Source organism: Poecilia mexicana, unplaced genomic scaffold, assembly GCF_051168715.1.
Source record: "Poecilia mexicana isolate PSO_F unplaced genomic scaffold, ASM5116871v1 scaffold_8, whole genome shotgun sequence".
NCBI classification, from domain to species: Eukaryota; Metazoa; Chordata; class Actinopteri; order Cyprinodontiformes; family Poeciliidae; genus Poecilia; species Poecilia mexicana.
In genome coordinates this window covers 11,250,976-11,270,188 of record NW_028263377.1, presented here as the reverse complement: position 1 = coordinate 11,270,188, position 19,213 = coordinate 11,250,976, and the positions used below count along the sequence as shown (strand labels likewise).

Here is a 19,213-nt window from a genome sequence, read left to right as displayed (position 1 = left end):
TGACAGACTTTGAAGTTTGTGGTTTTGATGTGGAAAACAAATTGCAGAAAAAAATAAAAGTTTAAGTCTCAGAAAGTATAAGGAAACACAAGTTGGACAGAAATTGCAGGGTGAATTAATGCATAAAGTGGCAAAAATTTTACAGCGCCAAATGCAGCAACAATGCCAACACAGACTTTGAAATAGAGTGACAGGCAGACAGTGTGGGAGAGAAACAACTGAGAGAAAAGGCAGAAAGATGACGAAGAGGTAAACCTGGAATTGGAGAATGATTTTCCTTCATCCTTCTCTCTCTTCTTTTCTTTTCCGTTCTTTACTTTCTTTCGTCTCCTCTTCTCTTCTCTTGGTGTTTTCATATTTGAACATGCGAACAATGTGAAATTCACTTTTGGTTTTACAATACAGCAATAAAACAGAATAGTATTACTTCATTCTGCAAAACGTCTGAATCCGTTATTTCAAACATTGGAGCCTGAAATGACAGCATCATTACATTCTATTTATTTAATTCTGTCAGTAACTTTATATCCTATTTTCAGTATATCTTTTTATAAATAGCACAGAGTTGTGTTTTAATATAATTTGTATAAATATGTGTTTCCAGAACAATGTGCAAATCTGTTCAGACTCAGATGTTTTAGTGTTAATATTGGTTTTGTGTTTTTGTTCTGGTTTACTTGCAGCCTGCAGTTCTTTCCACTGTCTCATTGCAGCGACATGCCGGGCCACGCTGTGACAGCTTATAAAACGTAAAAAAGATTTCACAATACAACTTGATGATCTATAAAAACAAGTTGGCAAACGACAATAACGTCCTTATGAATAAATGTGAGTCAAACCTGTCGAGGTTTTGTGAAAAATGTCCAACTAATCTCAAACAGTTACGCTACATCGGTCATTTTTGTGGGTTTTAAGAAATCAAGAGAGAATAGACTAATAAAAAAAAACATATTTATTAAGGACAATAAAAATGACTCTAAAAATATAAATCATACAACGCAACAATTTTGGGGGATTTTGGTTGGAAACTATTTTGTATTCGTAATCAAACATTTAGAGTTTTTTTTTTTTTAAATCAAAATATTAACCACGGTGCCACGAAAAGTTACGTCGAGAGGTACATTTTACACGTTTTAACTCGTCAAATTACAGGGGACAGTTTTTCAGGTGTGCCTTCATCAGCAATGCTTGCAATGCTTCGTCACAAAATAGCTTAAATACAGACTGGATGGAGAGCATCTACATTTAAGGTTTTGCTGGGATCGTCAAATGAATTTAGATATGTTTTGGTACCGTTCTGCTGAAGGGGAAACTTCCCCTCTGTCATGTCTTGCCTGGCAGCTCTCGATTCTTCACATTTGGTTTCCATGTCAGTTATCCGGCTTCCCAGATTATGTAGCAGTGAACCAGTGGTGAAATATTCCCAAATCCCAATACAATTTATTGAATTCAGAGGTTTTCACACGACAAAACATAAAATAGCTCAAGGGATGGAAATACTTTTGCAATATAAAGAAAAAAAAAATCTACGTTTGATTGAAGAGAAAGTTGATATTCACATTTTTAAAAAAAATGTTTTTAACTTGGCTTCAGTTCACATTAGACACATGATATAATGTAGCAAGTAACACCAACCCTATTTTATTTTAAACACAACAATTTGTTGCAAAGAAAGAACTGTAGAGTAGAACTACAAAAAATATTTCATTGACTATTGTGTATTTATGTTAGAACATGATAATCATAAAGAACTAGTTGCTAGATGATCCATGGATCTCAGCAGAAACATTTAGTGAAGTGCTAGTGTTTCATTCAGCTGAAAGAAACCCTCCGTCTCATTGTTTTTGCCTGCGCTCATCCATTCCAGGGCATGCCTGCTCATGTTCAGTCAAAAACCCGATAGCACTCCACGCAGACTAAAAGTTTCTTTTAGGTCTGCAAAGCGGCTGATGCTGGGCTCAGTTTAGCCCTTCCTCTCGAGCTCTGGTACCTTTAGTGAGGCTGAGTTACTCATAGCGAAAAAACTGCTGAATTGTGAAGAGAGCCACAACTTTGTTCTGTTTCAGATCCAGTCGTTGTTGCTCCTTTTAACGCGATAAATGCTGATTTGCATTCGACTGAAGGCAATGAGACCCTCCCGTGCTCCATGGACTCGTCTTGGTGTTGTCTGGGTTTCTATTTTCTGGTTCACCTTAGCGGTCAGCATTTCTGGTGAGTAGATTTATTTATTTATTTATTTATTTATTTATTTATTTATTTATTTATTTTATTTATTTATTTATTTATTTTATTTTATTTTTTTCCTTTTTAATAAAAGCATGCGGAAATTGCATGTTCACTTCTCATGAGTATGATAAACTATGTTACATGTGGAAAATAGATGCAACTTGTGATTTTTGTGATTGGACATCTCAAAACAGAAAATAAATAAATAAATCATGCATGTTCAATGTATTAAATCGTTTAGCCTGGGCTTTTTACTGTAGGTTTTACAATTTGCATTTTGAGTCTTTCTACAAAAGACTGCTTGGAGGCAAATCACAGTAAGACCTACATGTCATTTACTTGTATGTGGTGATTGTGTTTTCTGTAGTTTACCCTCAGAACCTGTTTACACACCCATTCAAAACATCTGCCAGCACTTTTCCTGTCTTTAGGACAGATGTGTCTGTGGATTCATGAGTTAAACTGACTCCGTCAATTAGGATACGTTCTGACAAGTCGTCATTACGTCACTTTGGACTGACAGGATCATAAGTTTTCATTGTGGATGGTTTTGAACAAACAGGAAAATGCTTGGGAAAATAAGTGTCTAACTGGTCGGTGACAAATGAAACAATTTTTTTTTTCTTCTTTTCACTAGCTGAAGGATGTTAATTGTCGACGCCCTGAAGCATGTCACAGTCATCAACGAAGACGTACCACAGAGTGTTTACTGTCTTCCACATTGACAGGGTCCAGGACATTGACACAATGATAGATTGTCTCCCTAAGAGCAACTTTTATTTTGTTGTTAAACTTACAAAGATAACTTTAACTTATTTTGAAGTGTTGCTTTCTGGAGTTTTCTTCAAAAAAAAAGAAAAAAGAAGAAGACATTTTGACTGGAAACTCCACTGACTTTTCTTGAGATAACTGCAAAGTGGAAAAATGTCAAAGATTTAGGGCGCTGTGGTGACACGGGAGCAGAGCACGCAACCCACGTACAAAGGCCTCAGCCCTCCATGGGGCCGTCACAGATTTTAGTCCCAAATTTCTTCCCCCTCTCTCACAACTCATTTTCCTGTCTATACTCACTGTCAAATAAAAGCCACCAGAGCCAAGAAAATTCTTAAAAAACAAAAAAAAAAAAGCCAAAGATTTAAGCACCTGTTGCTTCACTGTTACTCATGTGAAACAGATAAAAGTGAGTTGTAGGGTAATCCAAAGACCATGTGTGAATAAGTGTTGGGAGTTGGAGACTACAGGTGGAAATTAGCAATTAAATCTCTATCTTGATCCAGTGCAAGTTTCCTCTTGTGGTTATTGCATTTTTGTATACTGTGTATTGTCCCTGTCTTAAATAAAACAAATCGTAAATAAATAAATATAAAAATAAATAAATAATAGCAAACTTTTGGACTGAGTGCTAATGCTAATTATTGGAAGAACAATGCTAATTGACATGTTGGCAAGCAAGTTTTGCACAGTAGACAATTTTATCTTCATTGGCACTGATTGGCTGTACGCCAAAGATTTGAGAAAAGGATGACATTATCTTAGACATTATATTCTGCTTAAACTGTTTCAGTTGCGTCAATGCATATTAAAGTATATTTGTTGTTTGCACTGTTGAAATAGGCATAAGTCGCTCTCACATGTCGGCGGATTTTAGTTCTTATGGGCTTGCTGTGGTCCCTAGATTTTCAGACATGCTTTCTAACCTGGATTTTCTGTCTTTAAACAGTGAGTCAGTGTCAGCAGCTGGACACCAAACCAAATGTGTTTAAGACCTGTGGTGAAAATGTGACCCTGAATTGCAATGCCAGCGAAGCAAAACTCAAGGATTCAAAGATCTTCAAATTTGACTGGCAGCACAAAAATAAAACACTGTGCCAGTACATGAACAATACATCTACCGACAAGATTAAGTGCAACTTCACAAACACAACATCTCAACTCACTCTGTCTCTGACCATCCTCAACATCATCCCGTCCGATGACGGAAACTACTACTGCAAACTACACTCAGGAGGTGGAATCGCGAATGGGCAGAGCCATCTGAAAGTTGGAGGTTAGTCGGTTTATAACCATTTATTTTTGCTGTAGTATTTTGATCTTTCTGAAAGTCGTTTCTCTTCACAGACTGCTTTGGAAAGCCTGGCAAGGATATACCCTCTGACCAATGCTCCTTTGAAGAAGTTTTCCCCAGTGCTGACATCCACTGGTTCCAGGGAGACGTAAACCTTACAGATGGCACCGAAACAAAACAAAACGTGGACGACAAAGGATATTTCACTGTCCAGAGTACAGCTCCCACAGAGAGAGGGAACCAGAGCCAGCCTTATAACTGCTCACTGTGGATGCCTTCTCTCAACAAGTACATCTCCAGTCGCATAGTTTCATCAGGGAGCACAACCCAACAACTCCAGTGGATCTGCATTATGATGGGGATCTTGATGAAGATTATTATCATGTAAAAATGCAGGCTCTTTGACTATTGATTGAGATAAAAAAGTAAATAAAAAAAAATAGCTACTAATTGAGATGAGCCGTTCCTAACGCCTGGAATGGATTTATGCAGGTATGGTAATGGTTGTGTGAGTGCATTTTGTTTGGGATTTTTGTTAATTTGTATGTTCAGGTGTGAATAGCGGGGGCAAACAGCTTCTTATTTGATTTATTAATTTGTTTTCTGGAAGCAAAGTAGAAATCTCACGTAAAAAGGAAGAATGATGTATTTATGACTGGCTCAAATAGTAGATACACTTCAAACTTTATCTTACAACACAGACTTTTATTTGTAACATGGCTTTCCACTGGGTGGCGCTCCTGCGTTATTGTTCTGTACTATAAACAAGGTGCGAGAATTATTACTTTTAGTTTTCAGTTTCTTAGGGTGGTATTTTATATATGCTTACCATGCGTGGGAAAAAAAAACAAAACAATTCCAAACACCGTACATTGCTGTGAGAAAGTATTTACTCCCCTCTCTTTGTTAATGCAAGAGGCTTCACCTCATCCGTTCAAAGTAAACTGAAAGAAAAAAGAAAAATCTGATTTTCATAAGTTGATCTTAACTACTTATAAAAAAAAAAAAAAAAAGCAATGTCCAAAACATACTTTTTTGAAATGATGATGTTCTTTGAATAAATTCTGTCACAGTAAAACCTCTGTCTAAATGAGTCTTTCTGTCTCTGGGGATCATTGTTTTGTCAGATTAAAAGAAATAAAACGTTCTTTGTCTGCAAAGTAAAGAACGTATTGGGACTTGTTTCTCATGGGTTGAAGTTTTGTTTATCCTACAGTTAGGCGAGTCAACCGATCATGCAAAGACATGACCTTGTTCCTGCGAGTAATGTGTACTCAAAGACATGGGTATCTCTCAGTCACAAGAAAAGAGTATTTGAATCCACATAAAAGCATATGAGGTCATGTCAACTGATAGTAAAGTTTTTTTGTTATCTTAACTCAGAAGTGGTAGTAATAAAGTAAATCTTTATTACTGAACAGCAGCTGGATCATGTCATTTACACTAAAAAGTTGTGTTTTTCCTCAGGTTTAAAACGTTCTTTGTCTCCCATTTGGTCTAAATTCAAATTCTCATTTCTTAGTGTAAATGAGTCATTGTGAAGACCAGAAATTAGACAGGCTCTGGCAGTGAAAAACATTCCCATTCAAGAGGCAATCCAGACCTTTCTCAAATAAAGGTCAGGCTCAAGTCTCCGTAATATTCAGCTGGGGATCAGTTGCTGTGGTAATAACAATAACAATAACAATAATAATAATCTGTCTGTGCAAAGTCCAAGGAAAAATTAAACAAAACTGTGGACAATTTCATGCACTTAAAAATGTTATTCTCATCCCTTATGAACCGTGGAACTTTATTCATTTGCATTGTTTTCAGCAAACAGATTGTTAGCTCACTCTCAGAGCAGGGGTCATAGGTCGATGGGGAAAATCCACAAAAACCTGAGGAAAAGAGACGTGTTTATTGATGAATAAATTATAACAAAAAATAAAAATTAAACATTTAATGTTCTTCATAAAAATTCAGAAACCTGGAAACTCTTTAAAATCTCTTTCGGTGCATTTTCCATGTTTTTTGTGATTATTGTTGAGCGTTTTTGCAGTGGAGAGTCTAAAATAGTTTAGCAAGCATTTGTAAGAGATGTCGTTATAGAGTAGTGAAGCTATACGCCCCCAAAAGTAAGCAGAACTTGTCCAATTATTTCTTTGTTTTAACTACAGTTTGTGGCAGTGCGTCTTGTGATGTCGGAAAACTTGTTTGTTCCCCCTTTAAACGGTGCCACATTTGTAAGGAAAATGCATTTTCAGATTGTAAACAAAGACGCATACACACGTTAAACCATAAAGTTAAAAAATAACAATAAAAACATACACTTATGCACCTCCTGCAATTATTTTTATATAACAATTGGTGTCAAACTGGGTTGAGCTCTCATCACTTACCCAGGTCTGCAAGAAGCAGCATGTGGGAGGCAGCAGCAGCAATGAAAACGAAAACCGTTTCTAGTCGGACATCGTAACCCACTGTGCGTGTAGTCCAGGAGTCCTGCAACGACTTTGACACAAACCATTATAAAAAGGCTGAAATAAATGACATTCCTTCCTTTTTCTTTTGGTTTGGATAACAAGCTTAGCTTTTAGTGAAACCTAAAGTCATTCTTTCACTTCTGATATAAACTATCTCCTCATAAAACCACAAATTATTTTAACGCTTCTCCCCCTTGTAATCGGTCCAATTACAAGACCGATAATGTTTGCATTGATTGAAACCATTTGTGACTTTCGCTATGAGTGTATCACGGTATTTGATTTGCTGTGGTTAGATTATGAAATTCCATTTTAAAGTTTTGGAAAATGACTGAATTCTGCTTTTACCTTGACTGCGCATCGACCAGCAGTTGGCGCTAAATCGATTTTTGTCAAAGTGGAGACGCCAAAACGAATGGCGACTGTGGGCGAGCTACTGAACGGTCACAAGCTACTTCTAGAAAAAAAATAAAATAAATAGAAAAGTTAATGATATTATATCTAGAGCTGTTCAGGGAAAACTAAGTGTGATTGCAGACAATTTCTGAAATCTTTCTGCCCAGGCCAGCAGCCAGTTGTGGGTGGAAAAGCAGCTTCCTTAATAAACGGGTCAACAAATTTTAAATACTTAAAATTAAACTTATACCACACTTTTAAATCAATTTTAAAAAGCACCGTGTTCCCCCTTAGAGTCAACGACAGTAAAAGCCAGATGTTCACAGTCCTCTGTGGTTCATTCCTCTGTTGATTCCAGGTGAATTGGTCCACTAGTAACTGACCGTGTTACTGTCCATTATCTCGCTGCATTGCACTGTTAAACAAAGCCTCACATCATGTGCCTCCAGCCGGGACGCCTCCGTAAAGAGGCTCGCCGCACTCGAAGGTTTGAACATTTCTGCCCTGGTGACTGATTGCTGTGTGTGAACAGGCTCAGAAGTCCAACGTAAGCGCTGCAGTGTTAACAGCAGGCAGCAGCCAGCCATTCAATGCACAGACAACGGTAATATTTTTGTTTGTGCAGAAAATACAAGAAACAATATATGTTTAATATTGGCAAGAAAAGGATCAGCAGCATTCCTTTCGTTGCAATGGCACTGATCCAAAGTTCACCAAGGTTGCATGGTGCCTTAAGTGAACCTTGAGAGTTTAAAAAAAAAAAAAAAAAAGCTTTGAGGACCGCGTGAGGCACAATGTATTTCTGGGGCCCCAACAACAACAGATCAGAGGATGTTTGTCTTGTTGGGTAGGATTCGCTCTGGGACATCTAAACACATTCTTTTAGATTTTTATGCAACGATTTCTCGCCATTTTCAAAGGTGCTTGTTTTTCCAGCCTTGAACACAAAGATAGCTTGGGGTCTATACTGTTAATGAGTGGGCAACTGAGGTCACTTCGAACGAGGAGGCACCGTGCTTTATAAAATATCTTCAAATCCATGTTACGTAATTCTGTCTACAGTGAAGGAAATGTGCATAATTTGCAAAAAGACAGAGAAACAAAACTATGCAACTGGTGTTTCACTCAATTTCTCAGCTCCAAATAAAATCAAGCCATTTATTTGAACTTGTCTTCAGTTGACTAAAATAAACATCTTTATGTTGATAGAGCTTGTCACTAAGCTGGTTATTTTCTCTGTTTTTTTGTGTTTTTTTTTGTTTGGCTCTGGCTACCTGTATCAATAGACAAGAATTTATTATAACAACCTCACCGTGTGAGTCTTCATGCCCACTCCTTTTTGTTAACAGAAATATTGTGCACAACATTTCCAAAACCATAATAAGTATAAAAAAGTGTGATAAGACAGCCAAAAATCCACTTTCATTAAATCCGCTTAACAAAACAGAACCGGAGCAAAGTCAAACGCCGCAGCAAGAAATGATGACGACTATATAATTCAGAGACGTTCATTTTCTCTTTTCTATGAGCCAAGCTGAAAGGTACTTGTGCTTGCAGCTCATTGTTATGAAATGAAATTCCTGACTGTGTGAACTGAGGCAATTAAAACTTTGGGTTTTCTAAGAGGCCTCTTGGGTCCTGATTGAAGCGTCGCTTTAAGTAGAGCAAGCTGTGACTGACCTTCGTCTCTGCTCTTAAAGCTATGTGCAATTGCCTTTGAAATGGTCTGTTTATTAAAAACACACACACACACACACATACTGAGCGACTCAACTAGTGCTGATAGCAGCTCTTGCATGGTTACTGGCCTTGATACCTTCGTATATATGTTGCCTCGATGCTGAAACAAAACAGCCATTCTGGAGCTTCAGGCTATTCTGGTTCACTGAGACACTCAGATCACTCAGTTCTGGCTGAAATAATGGTTCACCGTTTTATTTAGAACATTTTGTGCTGTAATAATTAGTTTTATGTCAGTGAATAGATATATAACCATGGAATCTACCATGGCAGATATATTTGTTCTATTTTTAAAGAGTCTGGCAGCATTTTGTTCTTAAAGGCAGAACTAACTACAACATGCCTCCATTTAGAGACAAACCACATAAACTAAAACCTTCGACCAAATCAATATATATATATATATATATATATATATATATTTGAATGTAAAACTTGAAATTCTGATCATTCAACAATAAATTGAGATGATACAACAGAGTACATTTTAGGTTGTCACCTCTGGTATCAGGAAAACGTCATCACGTTAAAACAAACAGCCTGAGATGTCAGATCATAAACAAAAAAACCATCAGCTCTCTGACTAAACAGCATCAGCATAAAAAAAATCTTAACAAAACCGGCAAAAGCGTCAGAAAAAAACAGTCTGACGCCGTTCTTTTTGAGACCTTCTCGTCTGAAGCCTGTTTTCTTAGGATATTTTTTATTCTGATGCCATTTAGCCAGAGGCCTGATGTTTTTAGTTTTTTTTTATCTGTGGTCTGACCTCTCAGGCTCTCAGTTCTAATGTGTGATGATGTTTTCCTGAGACCTGTCCTAAAATGTACACTGTACCATCCACTAACCTTTGCATAAGCTTCATTATATAAACCTTCTTCAGTAATAATATTTTGTGACTTATCTATCTTCTTTACTGCCAGTGATTGACTGCTGGACAACTGTCAAGTCGACAGTATTCCCAGTTCTAAAGCATAACATTTCCAACTCGGTTGCAAAGAAAAGTAACATTACAAGGCTATTCGTGCAATTGACAGACTTGTGAACTTTAATTTACGCACATGGCTCAGAGTTATTTTTGGTCTTGCTTCCAAGCCTCAGGATTTAATTTAATTTCAATTATTTGCAGCCGGAAAATCGAAGTTCCAAGTCCACTAAACTCTGTCTCGATAATTAAAACTGACACTGAACGTGAGTGTACGCTCTAAATTCATTAGAATGACATAGAAACCTTTCAGTGTGCCATTTGGCAATTATGCTTCGGAATGAATTCATATTTATCACTTTCACTTATTAGAAAATATACGTCATAAACGAGTAAAGCGCTGTTTCGGGGATGAGGGTGTCAAGCAGGGCGTATCTTTAACCTGAATAAAACTTTTCAAACGTAATAAAATGGGACCAGTAGGTAAATGCCCTGCAGTTGGCAAATATAGCAACACGTTCTGCTGAGCAAACACACGTGATTCTCAGGTAGCTGGTTGTTGTTATTAGCACTAAATGTGCCAAGCAAATGGGTCACCACACATCGACGCAGCAAAAAGAATCCATCTTGAACAGAAAGAGCTCCAAAATCCAAACGCTGCGTGTCAACTTTTCAGACGCAAGGCAGCGCGCGCCGAGTACGTCTTGTTCTCGCTGTGGCAGCCAGGCATCACATTCTAACACCGCCGTGGGATCAGCGGCTCCACGCTGCATCACAGAAACAGGAACGCAAATGTCACCCAGTGTTAAGATTTTGTTGTGAAATTATATGATCTCTAAAAAAAAAAGAAAAAAAGAAAAAAAAATGTTTGCAGTGCAGGAAATGAAAAAGAAAACAACAAAAACAAAATGTAAGACCTGAAACACATTAACAAAACTAAATACATTTCCTTTTATAGCTTTACAAGGTAATGTGCAAGAAAAAAAAAACTACAGATTGCCATAAGTAAATCTACACTAGATCAGTCTTTAGGGGTAATGTGCCTGAGAAATTTACTCACTGCTTGTGACTGATCTATGCTTTCTCCCAAAGCGGAATAGGAAATCGGCAGACTGACCAAGTTATTCTTCAAACTATCTTGCACAAAAAACTAACTTAAACCTCTGAGTTGTGTGTTGTGTAAACATACACAGCGAGAAAATTGCAGTAGCCATAGAGTATGCATTATCAAAATCAATTTGTAGAGGAACTCATCCTAACAGGGAAAACATAAGAAGTGTTTAAATATAATTGCATTTATGCCCTGCAGAGCTACAATTCATTGAAATTCGGTTATATGCTTCCTCTGTGTGTTTTTCAGCAAATTCACAGCGTTTGAATCACAGGCAAGAGAAAAAAAACAGCTTGTTGGGAGTTTGAAACTGCAAATCTTCCTTCATCTTTTTCTGATGAGTACTTGATACTTGACCAGTTTGTTCATTAGCAAACATTCAGATAAACAACTGGGGAAAAAAAAAAAGTTTGTGCCTGTCTTGCTGTTGGAGTCACTTCAAGCATTCAGCATGTCAGGGTGAGTATATGTTAAAAAAAAGACATGAAATTAATTTAGTCAATCCGTGGATCATTGGTGTGACTGTTATCATCATGAAACTAATTATTGATGTACTAAACAACTTTTTTTCGTACACCCATTTATTTATTTTTTATATATTTATTTGCAAGGGACAAAAGGTGTTCAAATTTTTTAAAAAGTTTCAGTTTAATAATTCCAAAAATATACTTAACAAAACATAAAGTTTCAATGAAAAATAAGTCAAATAGCAGATTTGGGCCCAACTCAACTGATGTCAACCGGACACACAAATAAAACTGACCTTTAAGAAGTAAAGCTTAAATAGGGGTGGAGTAACCTAAATCTACCACACGAGGGAGCCACAACATAACAAAGGAACATAAAATACAAAATTAGCTAAAGCAAAACTAATTTTAACTCAGCATAAATAATAAGTGAATATTAAAGTGACAAAATCAAAAAACTAAAGTCAATTTTAAACAAAGCCCCTGAACCTGATCCACTGAAAGAAACAATTGCATTGGCGTAAAAAAGAAAGCTCCTGGATGCATGCCAAAATATTTTAAACTTAAGGAAATGACCTCTGCTTCAACTGTAATTTAAATAATATCCCCTTTAATTTTTTTTCCACCTAATTCTTCCTAAAATGCAGAGAGAGGAAGAGAGACATGTTCTGCATTGAGCTGTAATGAGATCAATTGTCACTGAACATGCTGTCTCTTCCCTCTGCACCACCTCATCTGTCGCTACCCAGAACATTATGTTCCAGAACCGAACAGCGGTGTCAGAGGAGCTGCAGCCAAACTTAGAGGAGAGGACTTCAAAAAGCACGACACACATTTCAGCTGCTCCGTTCAAAACCGCAAAGCCGCCGAATAAAGAGGGTGGATTAAGGGAATTGGTAGGAGTTCAGGAGGCGGGTGTCAGTTGAGTTGTGTCGTGTTCAAATACACACACACACACACACACACACACACACACACGCACACACACACACACAAATAAATTGTGTCTCTGTGTGTTCAAAAGCTGCCTATAGGAGGAAAAGTCGGTAAGGTTTTATGACTTATGACCAAAATCTAACCAGATTTCTATTGCGGAGTAGGTTTGGAAGATATTTCCTCTTCACTAAAAGGACTCTGCTTCAGTCTCTGCAGGCAGCGACTCTTATGAAAACATGCAGTTAGATCACATTCTTGCCTAGGTTATTATTTATGCGTCAAGCTGTTTCTTGGCAAGATAGACAGAATTTGCAAAAAACAGAAGTTTGTGCAGCTGCTTCAGGGATTGTAATGGTTCTATTTCTTTAACTCTCTAAAATTAAGAAGTGACAAAAAACTTTTTGGACACCTAAAGAACAAGAAAGCATCAAAATCGATCAATAGGATGTGCAGGGCAATGAACTGAATCACGAAATAGTACATCTACTACGGAAGCGCATTGCTATCACGCAGGAAAAAAAAAATTTCGAGCGCTATCACGTTATAACGTGATACGTATCTCGTTAAAACGTGATAGTATCTCGTTAAAACGTGATACGTATGTCGTTAAAACGTGATACGTATGTCGTTAAAACGTGATACGTATGTCGTTAAAACGTGATACGTATGTCGTTAAAACGTGATAGTTATCTCGTTAAAACGTGATACGTATGTCGTTAAAACGTGATACGTATGTCGTTAAAACGTGATAGTTATCTCGTTAAAACGTGATACGTATGTCGTTAAAACGTGATAGTTATCTCGTTAAAACGTGATACGTATGTCGTTAAAACGTGATAGTTATCTCGTTAAAACGTGATAGTTATCTCGTTAAACGTGATATTTATCTTGTTAAAACATGATAATTTTAGGTCCAGGAAGTGGCGGTATTATGCTAGGCTAGTACAGTGGCTAACATGAATTGGTCAGGTTTCCTTTCATGTTTGGTCTACAACATGTAGAGATACGGATGCTGCTTTGCACTGTGGTTAAAACCATTAATAGCATGCGTACTCTGAGCAGGATCCTAAACAGAACGGGACTGCACCGAAGGAAACGTCAGTCCGGTCCTCTAGCTGTAGCGGCGTTCCTGACTGGATCGAAGCTCAAGTTGGCTTCCGATTGTAGCTTCTGATTTGGGAAATGGCTAAAGGGAGATTATAACGGAGGCTCAGACGTATTTGCTGAACAGTTTCTGTTCAGATTTGTTTTAACAGTACACTTGCTGAACAACGGCAACAGCTGTTCGTAACCAAGCAACCGAAATCAACAGAAGGCTCGATAGTGGCAAAAGACAAAACTAGATCCTGTTAAGCATTCTTCAAAATAAAAGACTTCCTCTCTCCAAAATAAATCATAAATCAGCAAAAGCTGAATGGCCTCCTTTAAACGTCCTGAGAAACAATCACCTAATGATCGTGATTCATAAATCTCTACTCGGCTTGGCTCCAGCATCCTTAAACTTTCTTTTACATAGGTCTGTTAATTCCCATTCTTTACGTTTTAACAATATTTTTCTTTTACATGTTTCACTTTTCTGAACTGAAAAAGGGAAGCAAGCTTTAGTGTGATGGCTCCTACAGCCTGGAATCAGCTCCAGTCTGAAATAAAGATGTCAAAGCTGGTTTCACTGGACTTATTTCGAGCGATTCTTAAAAACAGACGAGATTCTATTAAACAGTGTCACTGTTTTTAAATGCTTTTCTACTGTTTTACACTTCTGCATATGCATTAATTAATTTTATTTTGTAACCAGGTTGCTGTGTGTTGCAGACTTCTACCCAGGTCCCTCTTGAAAATAAGATAAGATGTGTATCTCAACGGGGTTTACCTGATAAAATAAAATAAATAAAATAAAAAAATAAAATAATAATATTTGTCAAATATTGGTCAACAATTTTTAATATTTGTCGACAAACAAGGAGCAAAGAAGAGACACCTCTCCTTTACCATATAGGTGACTTACAATAATGTTTTCTAATGGAGACAAAGAGGGTAGATAAAGATTATTGTGTTGCTTTGATAAAATAAAACTCTGAACTTGAACGTAGTTATAGAAATATTTTGTAGGAATATCATGTTTGTTTTTAATTTCTTCAAGTTACATAAATACCTTCCCTGAAAAAAGATCAGACACGTTAGTTATATTCTTAGCAGTTTAAATCCTGCTCTACATGGATGAACATTACATCGGATAGTTGTTGCATTTCTCCCAAATAATCAAGTGTTTTTTGCCAGATCATCATTGTATTTTTCAGAAATGGGTATTTTGTTTGCTTAATTAACATTTTCCTGCCTGATGAGTACATGTACAAGTCTATAGCAATAGAGATCAAGTGGGATACAATAGTAACCCATGCTGGGGGCTGTCTGGCAGTAAAGTAAAACATTGCTGCCCTGATCTGGGTTGAAATAACATAATAGGTTTGATAATTGTTAACACCCTCTGTCATATGGCTGATATAAGACAGACAGTTTCATTCTCGGGCGTTTACCATTTAAGTGAAGTTGGAAAAAGTTATATTTAGCTCCTTAAAGAAGAAGGGGAGTGAGGAAATTGAAACTGATTGGAAAACATATAAGAATTTTGGCAATATTGTAATTTTTATAATATTGATGTGACCAATTAAGGAGATGAGTAGCATCTTTAACTATTAAACTTTTAAAGCTAACATACTTAGACACTTCTGATCTGGAATAGATTATTCATCTCTGATGCTACGTTGCATCACTATAAATCGGAATCTGAAAAGTTGTTGGCATTATTATCCCAGCTGATGGATCCTTGTAAGCCACACAAAAAGGCAGGTGCTCTAGGACAAAAAAGTGAAAGAAAACAGAAGGTTAAAATAATAACAAATATTGTAAATGTGATAGGAGTTTATTTCTAATGCATTCCAGATGCAAACATATTTTTAAATCTCTCATTGCTGAGGTTTCAAATCAGATAAAGATTTCACAAATCACAAACTAGGTTTGAAATATTCTGCCATTAGCGTAGATTAGAATAATCTACTCCAGATTTGAAGTGTCGATGTATGTTCGTTTTTAAAGCAGAACAAATGATTTCTTAACATTTATATGTTAAATATAATTTCCATGATTAGTTACTTATTTACAGTCATATGTCAAGTCATATGTTAAGTATAATTTACATGATTATTATTATTCACCGAATTTAACTTGATTGTACACAATTCCAAAAGGTGACGTGAAAAATAATTAAATTCAAAGCTTTATGTATGATTTATTTTGGAGAGAGGAAGTCTTTTATTTTGAAGAATGCTTAACAGGATCTAGTTTTGTCTTTTGCCACTATCGAGCCTTCTGTTGATTTCGGTTGCTTGGTTACGAACAGCCGTTGCCGTTGTTCAGCAAGTGTACTGTTAAAACAAATCTGAACAGAAACTGTTCAGCAAATACGTCTGAGCCTCCGTTATAATCTCCCTTTAGCCATTTCCCAAATCAGAAGCTACAATCGGAAGCCAACTTGAGCTTCGATCCAGTCAGGAACGCCGCTACAGCTAGAGGACCGGACTGACGTTTCCTTCGGTGCAGTCCCGTTCTGTTTAGGATCCTGCTCAGAGTACGCATGCTATTAATGGTTTTAACCACAGTGCAAAGCAGCATCCGTATCTCTACATGTTGTAGACCAAACATGAAAGGAAACCTGACCAATTCATGTTAGCCACTGTACTAGCCTAGCATAATACCGCCACTTCCTGGACCTAAAATTATCATGTTTTAACAAGATAAATATCACGTTTTAACGAGATAACTATCACGTTTTAACGAGATAACTATCACGTTTTAACGACATACGTATCACGTTTTAACGAGATAACTATCACGTTTTAACGACATACGTATCACGTTTTAACGAGATAACTATCACGTTTTAACGACATACGTATCACGTTTTTAACGACATACGTATCACGTTTTAACGAGATAACTATCACGTTTTAACGACATACGTATCACGTTTTAACGACATACGTATCACGTTTTAACGACATACGTATCACGTTTTAACGAGATAACTATCACGTTTTAACGACATACGTATCACGTTTTAACGACATACGTATCACGTTTTAACGACATACGTATCACGTTTTAACGAGATAACTATCACGTTTTAACGACGACATACGTATCACGTTTTAACGAGATAACTATCACGTTTTAACGACATACGTATCACGTTTTAACGAGATACGTATCACGTTTTAACGACATACGTATCACGTTTTAACGAGATACTATCACGTTTTAACGAGATACGTATCACGTTATAACGTGATAGCGCTCGAAATTTTTTTTTCCTGCGTGATAGCAATGCGCTTCCGTACATCTACTGTATGTTTGTTTGGGGGGTTTTTTGTGCTGCAAAGGTAACGTGACTTTTACCCGCATGTTAGCTTTACCTTAGAAATATTTGCTTTGGCAAGAGAGCTCCTATTTGAAGTTGAAAGCTATCAGAGGCATCTCATTATTAAAACTGACATTCTGTCCTCTGCAAACTATCGAATTCCACGAAGCGTGACGGCTTGACTTGACTTTATGGGCTGGGCAGAACCAGTCTCCGCACCAAACACACACAGCTTTCTCAGGAATCCATTGCAGTTTTTATAAACTTTACAACTTTTGAATAAAGTCATTAATCAAACAATGCTTTAAAAAAAAAAAACAACTTACATTTGTTCAAATTAGCAGAGAGCATTTTTTATTTATTAATTTTTGTCTTTTCTTTTCAACGGATTGCCAGATTCAGAGATTGGAGCGGCTCAATCAGGTAGAAAGACAGCATGTTCATAGTGCAAATTGTCCTCCCCTTTTATCACAGCCAGCCATCACAGATTAATACGACGGAGGGATCAGCAGCTGCCTCCTGCATCAAGGAGCAGAAACAGCTGCTGCAAAAGAACAACTTCTCACTTAGCTGCCAAGAGGATTTTTAAGAACGCGATGTGAACAGATGCAGCTTCCACTTTAAATTTGGAATCCATCAGAATACTAATTAGAGCTGCCGTATGTAATTTTTGTAAAATAAAACTATTTTTTTTTTTTTTACGTTTTTGTCATTATGACAGTATGGTATGAGACAGATAAATATTGAGCTCCTCTGCCGTCTCCCTCTAGTCCTAACTAGAAACAACCAATCAGAGCCAGGAGGCGGGTCTTAGCGCTGTCAATCACAATCTTGTGTGGCTCTGCTCCTCCCCCTGCCCCCACTTGCTCTCTGCTATGCTAGCAGTGAATGTCGTAAATGTTCAGGCTAGTTAGCATAGCCACCTTTGTCGACGGATAAATGGTTTTCCTGTAAGGAGAAGTTTTTTTCTCCGGCATTAGCATAATTGGCAACATTGATTGACAGCGCTAAGACCCTCCTCCTCACTCAGGTTGGTTGTTTTTGGCCGGAAGCCTTGCATTTCTTCAGAAAGCAATAGTAGCTCAGGAAGGAGATGGATCCATTTTTTTCACAGATTACCTGTCTCATAACATTGTGTCACAACACGGTGACAGTTTTAACAGATATGTGAAAAATATATTCTTTATAAAAGTTACATGCTGCAGAAAAAAGGCCCATAGTACGAAAGGAGGCAGCTGCAGGGATCCATAGCTCAGGTGGGAGAATCAAACCTACTGCCACAGCAAACATGTGTAAGATGACCTCAAAATTGAACTCTTTGGGCTACATGGAAAATGCACTCAAGACTTTTCCGTGTGTTGTTGTGATCTGGTAGCTGTGGTGTTGTTAAAGTCTCTGTGTAGGTGGTCACTTTTCCACAGACCACTACTGGTTAAATCCTGCATGTCTACATAAGTTTTCTGACCACTGCAGCCAAGTCCTCTGCAGACCGGACGGAGGGAAAGAAGGAGAACCTGAGCCAGGATGGGCCTGTAAAGCTGTGTCAAGTTTGCAGAGGCAACCTGAAGAGACAGTAGAGGGAAAGGTTTGGTTTTCCTTCGTGGATTAAGACTGAGATCCCTGTTGCTGATTCAGGTGTCTTAAATATTGGAGAATGTCCCACCATCATGCTGATGGGAAATATAGATGCACACCCAGAGGTGGAGGCTTTACTCTGTGAATGCAGTCCATCAGCCCCCTCCTCTGGACTCAGACGAGCCATAAAACACAGGTACAGCCATTCCTGCTGGGGGGCTAGACTATGTGGTCCTGATGTTTGTTGACAAAGATCATCTTCTTATGGTTGGGTGAAGCACTTTGCCAAAACGGTTTCTAACCTCAGTAATTGAAACTCTTAAGTTCTGGTTCAATGCCTGACCCTTGACCTTTAGAGAGGACCTGCATGTCAAGGTCAGATGTGTAGAGCCACAATATGGAGATGGTGCAAGAGCCGCAAAGGCATGTTTGAGACCCAAAGCGTATTCGACCATTTGCTGAGAGACCTGAAACACAAGCTACAGAATAAAAGAAAAAACAGGAATCACTATTGCAGTATTGTGAGAAGTTTCTACTAGCAGGTCATTCGTTCTTCTTCCCCAGAATGCCACATGCAATAATACACTTTCCAAAGGCAAAGTCTTAAAAACTTACATAAAAAAATATATAAATAGATTTTTTTTTCTACAGAAAAAAGAAATTGCTTTTGATTGCACTTGAAAGTCTCTTTTGCAGTAAAAGAAAATTGTGTATGTCGATAGAAACATTCAGAGATGTGTTCTGCATTCACAAATAACACCCTGGTCATGATTTTTTTATTTTTTAAATCTTCTCTCTTTTCTTGAATTGTTTTCTGATTGGCTGGTGTAAACTCAAACTCCGTCCTTATCCTGATTGGCTGGGAGCCCAGTGGGCAGGTGCTGAGTGTTAATAAA

The 19,213-nt window shown here is 37.4% G+C and overlaps 1 protein-coding gene across 1 annotated transcript; it reads left to right on the top strand.

Moving 5' to 3' along the window:
- Positions 1-1,896: 1,896 nt before the first annotated feature.
- Positions 1,897-5,369, top strand: LOC106906709 (uncharacterized). Its single transcript, XM_014972104.2, has 3 exons — positions 1,897-2,211; positions 3,947-4,273; positions 4,345-5,369. The coding sequence occupies exons 1-3, from the start codon at positions 2,100-2,102 to the stop codon at positions 4,677-4,679; spliced, it is 774 nt and encodes a 257-aa protein (XP_014827590.2). The 5' UTR covers positions 1,897-2,099; the 3' UTR covers positions 4,680-5,369.
- The last annotated feature ends 13,844 nt before the right edge of the window (positions 5,370-19,213 follow it).

Coding starts and splice junctions, on each gene's coding strand:
- LOC106906709 (XM_014972104.2), top strand. CDS start 2,100: ATGCTGATTTGCATTCGACTGAAGGCAATGAGACCCTCCCGTGCTCCA. Junction 2,212..3,946: donor CTTAGCGGTCAGCATTTCTG/GTGAGTAGATTT, acceptor GTCTTTAAACAG/TGAGTCAGTGTCAGCAGCTG. Junction 4,274..4,344: donor GAGCCATCTGAAAGTTGGAG/GTTAGTCGGTTT, acceptor TTCTCTTCACAG/ACTGCTTTGGAAAGCCTGGC.